Source organism: Triticum aestivum, chromosome 1D (assembly GCF_018294505.1).
Source record: "Triticum aestivum cultivar Chinese Spring chromosome 1D, IWGSC CS RefSeq v2.1, whole genome shotgun sequence".
Classification (NCBI taxonomy): domain Eukaryota; kingdom Viridiplantae; phylum Streptophyta; class Magnoliopsida; order Poales; family Poaceae; genus Triticum; species Triticum aestivum.
This window is the reverse complement of record NC_057796.1, coordinates 255785679-255794316: the sequence shown is the minus strand read 5'-3', so window position 1 is coordinate 255794316 and position 8638 is coordinate 255785679. Positions and strand designations below refer to the sequence as shown.

At 46.1% G+C, this 8638-nt stretch overlaps 1 protein-coding gene across 1 annotated transcript; it reads left to right on the top strand.

Annotated features, from left to right (window-relative positions):
- Positions 1 to 2616: 2616 nt before the first annotated feature.
- On the top strand, positions 2617 to 7199 carry LOC123181316 (methionine aminopeptidase 1A). The gene is made up of 17 exons (XM_044593578.1): positions 2617 to 2763; positions 2839 to 2917; positions 3277 to 3327; positions 3809 to 3964; positions 4347 to 4422; positions 4599 to 4646; positions 4740 to 4784; positions 4882 to 4981; positions 5212 to 5263; positions 5338 to 5379; positions 5475 to 5536; positions 5638 to 5736; positions 5927 to 6000; positions 6105 to 6174; positions 6308 to 6373; positions 6481 to 6569; positions 6838 to 7199. Exons 2-17 carry the CDS (start codon positions 2850 to 2852, stop codon positions 6931 to 6933), a joined length of 1194 nt encoding a protein of 397 aa, XP_044449513.1. The 5' UTR covers positions 2617 to 2763; positions 2839 to 2849; the 3' UTR covers positions 6934 to 7199.
- Positions 7200 to 8638: the final 1439 nt, after the last annotated feature.

The window sequence follows — 8638 nt, the reverse complement described above, 5'->3', positions numbered from 1 at the left end:
CGGTTTCTGGGTCGTGTGGGAAAGTCCCCCTATCGCCCACACTCACTAGGCGATGGTTTAAAATGCCGTCGTGGAAAGGGGTTAAAGCCCGTTTGTACAGCAGCTCGCTGTACCAGTGTACATGCGGTCAAGCAATTTATTAATTTGCTCGACTGCATGTAGTTAACTGCTCGACCACTTGTAGATTCGTTGTTATTCATAAACAACTCGCCGCGGTGCTCACCAAGGTTGGTAAACACTAACCCTAATACACTTGCATATACAAACACACCCTGCGACATAAAAAGCTCAAAATAAAGAAGCATATAAGCTCGAATGGCAAAGGTTTATCTCATGCCAACTTCTAAATTAATGCTTGATATAAATCAAAAGGCGCACATCTATAAACACAGTGTGACAAACAATAAACAGACATGGAAAGCGAAAATGAACATGCAAGATTATTATTCCTTACAACTTAGAATACTTATTATTTTTTACGGGCGGCTCAGTGGTGAAATAACCTGCGCCAGAAGGAAATAACAAATGTGAACAAAACCTCAATAGAGCTAACCCACCACAACAACAGTTGAACCAAGCAGAAAAATGACTCACCTTTCAAATACAACGACCCTTGTAAAAATAGAACAAAGGCCGCACCCACGGGCGGAGCACCGGTTGGTGAACAGGGTGGCTACGGACGCGCCCACTGATCACGCTTCATCAGCCCCGTGGTTGTAGGCATGGTCACGAATGTGTGAGACCAACCAAACGGTGGCGACGCGTCCAACAGCCACCGATGTGAGGCACTTGCGAACCGAATGGCCCACGAGGCACTCACGAGCAAGCATCCTCGGTTAGGAAGAAGCAATATCCGCAGGCAGCTCCATCTTGCCAAGGCTAGCAAAGCCCCCCCTTCGGCAGTCTCTCCAAAACACGGACTGCAAAGGCGACAACAGAACGCATCCTACACGCTGCAGCAAGGAACTACAATAAAAAAATACGAAGAAGGATAGTCAAGAACGTGACAAGCACAGACGAACCGATGAGACAACCCACATCCAACAACAAAAGTCCAAGAACAATTGCATCATAGCAACGACAAGAAGATGGCAGCACCCGCAAAGGTGAGGGAAAAGAAAACAGACAGTAAGCATGTAAAAAATATCACACACAAGAAAGAAAGTAAAGGGCATATGAACCTCAACTCAGCTAGCCAGTAGGAGGACCGATGGAAATGCTCAACGAACCCCTTCCATTCCAGGGGAGCAAAGCTGAAGGAACCTACAAGCCTTTTAAGACATCAGACGTCGGTCGTGAAGGAGAACACTGACATGACGATGATGAAGAAGGTTACATGACCCCTCCATTCAACGCGAGCGAAAAAGGAGGAGCTCGACAAGCTTGATTAGACACGACATGGTGGACGTGAACGAGGTGCCGCGACAGGGAGAAAAGAAAACATAGAAGCAAGAAGATATGACCATGGATAAAGGCAGTGCCGAAGAACGGCTTTAACCTAGTGTGCCAAATGGCAACACCCCAGCCAATGGCCACACTTAGCGAGCCGTCGACCCAACACACTGACACACGGACCCATGCGTTGGGGCCAATGCCAACAAACACATGTCGGGCGGTGGATCTTTTACGCGAGCCATTGGATCTGAGATGGCCTTTTAGGTTCGGCTGCCAGTTTTTTGCAACAAGGATGATGTTACGCTCAGACGTTTGCAACCGAGTTCATGTTCTAGAACTTTTGCAATGGAGGTATTGTCCCCCCCCGCCCCCGCGCCTCCACCACGAGCGTCGGCCCAGGGATGGGCAACACCGCTCCTCCATCAGCAGTTCAACACCATTGGACGGGAGCTCACTCCTACCTTTGTTGCAAAAGTTCTACGACATGAATTCAGTTGCAAACATCCGAGCGCAACATCATCCCTATTGCAAAGCTGACCGCTGGATCTGACGGTCATCTCCATTGAATCAATAGCTTGCGAGGCAGCAGCCGACGCGTACAGTTGCCCATAGAAATTCTTACGAACTTTTTTAGGATTCATTTGTACTCTATTTTACAGGGACATTTTCATCCACTCAGGCCTTTTTGTGTATTCCACTCTTTTTAATGTTATAATGTGCTATATTAAACTTCTTTACTTATAGTTTTCAAATATTTTGAGTCAATAAAATCCATCCTTTTATCAGAAAAATATAATTCAAGAGTTTAGTTCTACTCTCTTTCACCTCTTCATTTTTTTAAGAAACATGGGAATAAAAAAAGTACGTAATTTCTAAATGTAAGTCCTCTTAAAGATTTTAATATGGACCACATATGGAGTAAAATGAGTGAATTCATACTCTAAAATCCATATACTCCCTCCGTTTCAAAATATAAGTCTTTGTAGAGATTTCAAATGAACTATCACATACGGATGTATATAGACATATTTTAGAGTGTAGATTTACTTATTTTGCTCCGTATGTAGTTATTTGTTGAAATCTCTAGAAAGACCTATATTTAGGAACGGAGGAAGTACATCCGTATGTAGTCCTAGCGAAATCTCAAAAATGTTTTATATTTAGAAGAGGTAATAAAAGTTAAATTTTAAGATAGACTTTTCTTGATTACCCGACGGCGCCCCGGCCCGGCTCAAGTTCACCTCACTTGTCTGGCCGCAATAAAACCCTCCTCCCCTCTGCTCCATCTTCTGACTCTCCCTCCCTAGGGTCAACCGCCGGCGCCGCCTGAACCCTAGCCCCGCCGCGCCGCACCCCGCCCCGCTGCAGGTGAGTTGATCTTTTCGCGCCCGTCGCTTTCATTTCACCCCTCTTATCGGCCATCTTACCACCCGTGCGGCGCAGGCAGCTGAGAGATGGAGAAGGGGGCGTCGGAGTCGTCGCCGCTCGACTGCGCTCGCTGCGGCAAGCCCGCGTCTCTCCAGTACGTTTTCTTGCCCATCTCCCTCCCGCCGCCACCAGTTAGTCGCAAAATAGCTGAAAGACGGCGCCGTCTCCGGTTCCGGCTGCTACCAATTATACGAAAAATCAGCACCCGACAGATTAAACGCTCTAGGATCCTCAATCTAGCGCAAGTAGTCATTGTCCTGGGCAACTTTGCAGGGGCGCTATAAATAGGGAAGTTATGTCGTTGGATCTTTAGTTGTGGGATCCTTGTTTTAGTTTGTTATGAGGGGCATTTATTCCATCCCCTGCCCATTTGATCCATGGTGTGGAGTGCGCACGAAGGAACCGGACGAGCTATTCTGTTCAAGTTGTTTGCTAACGGTTCGATATTTTCAGATGCCCCAAGTGCGCGCAACTGAAGCTCCCCCGTGAAGCTGCTGCTTTCTGGTGAGTTGCAACCTCCTTTTTCTTCCCACCGTTTTGTACTGCGATAGCGTCGGTGAAGATTTTCAGCTGTTCTATAGGTGCTGCTCATTTCACAGCTAGGTTTTCCTTGATAGTCAGCTGATATGAATTATAGTTTGTCCTGGAGCCCTTGATACTAACACTTCTAAGTAGAGTTCTGAATGGAGTTGTAAGAATTGCTCCTGTTAGATTGCCAGTTATCTTAGTAAAGCCTTCTAGATGTTTATTCTATGCTGTATTACCAATTTCATCACCAAGAAGTATGGCCTTGGTTCAGTCTACCATTCTGTCCAATACATCTTTCGATGACCTTCAGTAGTGAGGAAAATTGAGTTACCTGCTGAAGAAAATGGATCTTTTGATATTTAAGCATCTATTGAAGGCGTTAGCGTACATACCAGTACAGGTTAGAATTCTGCCTCTGAGTGAAAACACTTTATACTAATGCGCAGATCATCCACAGTTCGCAGGATTGTTTCAAGGCAGCATGGGCCTCTCACAAGTCTGTTCACACAAAGGTATATTCACTGACATCCCAGCTGTCTCAAGAAGGCTGGAAATATTGTTTGAAAAAGGGGCGGACCCGGACAATGGAGCTTCCTCGTTTTGACTGGACAGGGTATTTTTTTGCCACATATTTATATCTATGTTGTTGTGTTTATGCCGATGCTTCTGTTTCTTATAACCAACAATATAAAGTATCTTGCTAGTGCATTTTGGTTTTGTATTGTACCTCTAGGGCAAATTACTTAAAATGCATTTCTTACTTTATAGTTTATATTAACTGATCATGGATTACAGTTTATTGAGCATGCCTGGCATATGGGTACTTTATTTTTAGTTTCTGTTATGTCTATATATTAGTAACTCCCTTGACAAGATTAGTCTGGGTAAACCAAAAGAAGCAGTTCTCTCATGTAATTGGATTTTATTGCATTTGGAGCTAATTCTCTAGCATAGGACTAACTTTTTTTTTTACTTTGTATTTATTGTGGTTTTAGTCCATTGAGACCATTTCCTATATCAAAGATGCGTTTGGTGCCAGACGGAATCGAGAAACCTGATTGGGCGCTTGATGTAAGTATCAACTGTGCCTAAGTTTATTTCATCCCATCCTCTGTGTCTTTTTAGCATTACCATTTAGACTGATATAGATATCTGTACCAAAAGAGAGGATAATTAAGTTGACTGTATTTTGTTATCCTGTAATCTGCTCTAGTACATAGCCCCTGACGTTTGATAAACCTTTTTAGGGAATCCCCAAGATTGAGCCTGACAGTGATTTGCAGAAAAGAGTAGAGGTAGTGCTTTCCACTGATATGCAAGTATCATATATGTTCCAAAAATGGATATCTGATGTTATTCTGCTGGATCTGTTTCTGCTATTTCTGTAGATCAAGACCCCTGAGCAAATTGAAAGGATGAGGGAAACATGCCGAGTAAGTTCCCAGCACATCCAGTTTTGTACTTAAATAATGAAATGTTTTGGTGGCATTGTACTGACTGTTCCACTTTGTTCCCAACTGTTACTGTTAGATTGCAAGAGAAGTTTTAGATGCAGGTGCTCGTATAATCAAGCCAGGAATTACAACAGATGAAATCGATAGAGTGATTCATGAGGAGACAATTGCCAGAGGTCTGATTAACCTTCTTGAAAATTTTGAAATGCAGCAAATTGATCACCAGCTGAATCAGTGATGAATATATCATGTCTCATGAAATGTTTCAGGGAATCTTGTACTTGTTTTTTATGTCTTAAAAAAACATTTGTTGTTAATTTGTTGTACATAAGAGAATTAAATGTATTCCCAAGCTATTTAATATGCATCTCGATCTGTTTCGTAATTTCCATTCTTGATCTTGCAGGTGGATACCCGTCCCCATTGAATTACCATTTCTTCCCGAAGTCATGCTGCACGTAGGTTATTGTATTATTTGTTACTTATTATTCAGCATCAAGTGATGTTTCTCATTGTTGTCATTTGTATTCAGGTCAGTTAATGAAGTCATTTGCCATGGAATTCCTGATGCCAGGTCCCTTGATATTTACACATAGAGCTAATCATTCATCTCATTCTTGCTTGAACCTGATGTTGAACCACTGGTTTCTATCTAATTGTTTCTAACAGAAAACTTGAAGATGGTGACATTGTAAACATTGACGTTACTGTATACTATAAAGGTGTTCATGGTAAAGTCTCAGGCGCCTGATGCTGTATTTAACCACTTAAAATTGTTATATTTGGTGTTTGACTGGACATATAACCTGTAAGATGCAACTATTAACTGCAGGTGATTTGAATGATACATATTTTGTTGGAAATGTTGATGAAGCTTCGAAACAGCTTGTCCGTTGTACCTATGAGTGCTTGGAGAAAGCTATCGCAATAGGTGATGCTTCGGTTTAATTCTTGTAATTTAGTAATTTCACCTTTCTTTGTTTCTTGTTTTTTCTCTTTCGGTTATTATATCTTACTGGAAGATATGTAATTTTCTTCTGATTGAAATTCCTGCAAGATTTTAGAAAACACCATCCCTGCAAATGAGACATGCCATTTAAATTTACCATTTTGATGCACAGTTAAACCTGGAGTTAGGTTTCGGGAAGTTGGAGAAGTCATAAGTAGACATGCATCGATGTCAGGTTTATCTGTGGTCAGTATTGCATTGGCACCGACTTCATCCTGAAATAACTTAGCTCTTTTGTTACCTTTTGTGTTATATAATTGCACCTTTACTCCCGTATCTTGTTATTCCAGGTGAAATCTTATTGTGGTCATGGCATAGGAGAATTGTTCCACTGTGCCCCGAACATCCCTCATTATTCAAGTATGGTTCTTGCAGCTTGTATTTCTTATTTGCATTCCTTCTATTAAAGCTGTATAAGCTTTACCTTAGTATATTTATGTCCAAATGCTACAAAATGCCATTGAATATGAGATATGGTTGCTTCATAATTTAGGAAACAAGGCTGTTGGTATCATGAAAGCTGGTCAGACATTTACAATTGAGCCAATGATTAACACAGGTAAGTGTGTGACAGTGGCAAACACAATGTGTGGTTGAACGCCTCGATGCTACTTTTGGCCTAGGTCTGCTGCATTGTTTTATAATGAAAGTTTTCATATTTTGCAGGACTTTGGCGTGACCGTCTATGGCCTGACGAGTGGACTGCAGTGACTGCAGATGGTAAACGGAGTGCTCAATTTGAGCACACCCTTTTGGTATGTTGTTTTGTTTGGATGAATTGATCCAATTTGCTCATGTAGTGTGTGGATGTGGCATTGTGGCCACGTGGGTATCCTTTCCAAGGTTTTTGTCGCCTCAAAATCTGCGGCGTAGGTTAATCCTTTGTCAAAATTGGACATTTAGACCAAACAGGGTTTTCACTTTTTCGGCCTGCCTCCAGTTTGTCTAAGAAGAAAAACTCTATTTTCTCTGCTGTTTGATGGTATACACAAACTCATTCTCTCTGTTCTCCTATGCCCTTAGGTGACGGAATCCGGAGTTGAAGTTTTGACAGCAAGACTGCCCTCATCACCGGACGTCTACCCATGGTTGAAGCCGGCGTCAGCAAATAGCAAGTGATACGAGCACGTCTTTTTGATCAACTTGCCATTGAGACGGTGTCGACTCTCCAGAGTCCAAACCGTGTGGATTTTCCTCGGGTCACAACTTGCTGCAACCATTGTTCTTTTTACCGAATGTCGATCATTTGTGCCTATTCGAACCGAGTTATATAGTTGAATGTGGTGTTGGGCACATGAGGTGTCCTCCCATTATGCTATGTCGTGAGAGTCAACATATGATGATTCATACAATTTTGAGCAGATTCATGCCGAGTTATATTGTTACATGAGGCTTGTTGTCTTGTTCAGCAGAAGGGTGATGGGTCTCGCGTCTCGCGTTTCGCGCAGGACGGGTGAGCGCGCCGGCGCCGGCGCCCCGATCTCCTTCCTCCGGCATCCCCTGCTCCTGCCGTGACCGGATCTGAGACCCTGAGACCCCCACCGCGTCCTCTCTCCACAGCCCCTCCTTTGAGCTCCTCCGCCTCCCTGGACAATGCAATCGAGTTCGCGTGCCTCCCGGCCGGCGGCCGCTCCAACCTTGCCGCTCGCTGCCCCAGCTCCAGCCACTCAGCTTGCTGTGGCGGCGCTCGCCCTCCGCAGGGCGGGCCCGGCCATCCGAGGCCACCTCCGCAAGCCCGCGACGACGGCGGCCACTCCGGCACCATCGGCGGCCGCTCCGACCTCGCCGCCCGCTGCCCCAGCTCCCGCCGCTCAGCTTGCAGCGGCAGCCTTCGCCCAGCCCGCGACGACGGCGGCCATTTCGACACCACCAGCGGCTGCTCCGACCTCGCCGCCCGTAGCCGTAGCTCCCGCCTCTCAGCTTGCCGCGGCTGTCCTCGCCCCGGCCATCCAACACCACCTACGCAAGCCAGCGACGACGGCTGCCATTCCGACACCACCGGCTGCCGGCGCCTCCGCCTCCGGCTTGGTGCTGCAACCTCCAGCGTCGAGCTCGGGCCCTGTACAGTCGGATTTGGCAACAGAAGCTTCGTTGCGCCCCTCCTGCGGGCAGCTGCGTGCCCCTGCCCAGATGGATGGGGGGGCGGTCCTGCCAGGGCTTGTGACGGATGAGGCGACAGGATGGAAGCTTGTCCAATCCCGCCGCCCGCGCCAGGCTCTGCCATCCCCTGCCCTCAAGCATCATGAGCGCGCCCCTCCGCCCATGTGGCTCAGGAACAAGTGTTTCCGCTGCTTTGCTAAAGGCCATCGGGCGGCTAAGTGCAGGGATCCGGTCCGGTGCATTCGATGCTTTCAATCAGGTCATCGTGCGAGGGATGGATGCCAACCAATGTCGTGGCCTACGGCATGTCCTCCACGATCTGTGGCTATTGGTGTTTGTCCTCCCCAGTCGATGGCTCGTTCTTGGGCTTCAGTTGTTGCGTTTCATGGAGCGGCTGAGATCGGCGACCCCCCAACAGCTCCAGCGGATGTGGTGCTCGAGTCTGCTTTTGCGGTTGATTCGCTGCTCTCTGATCTTCAAGGCTTGACTTCCTCCCAGCTGAAGGAGGCGGTCCAGCCTCTACGCGATGTTGTTGGCTCCATGCAGGGTTGGATGCTTCAGATGGGGAACTTTCTGGAGCGCGCTGAGGCTGTTCTGAGTGGGCTTTCTCAGGTGCCGTCTGTGTTGCAGACCAGTGTTGTGTCAAACCCCTTGGATGTGCATGATGTCAACCTTGAGGATGAGTGTTCACTCGGGCTTCATGGATGTTTCTCTCCTAGAGCTA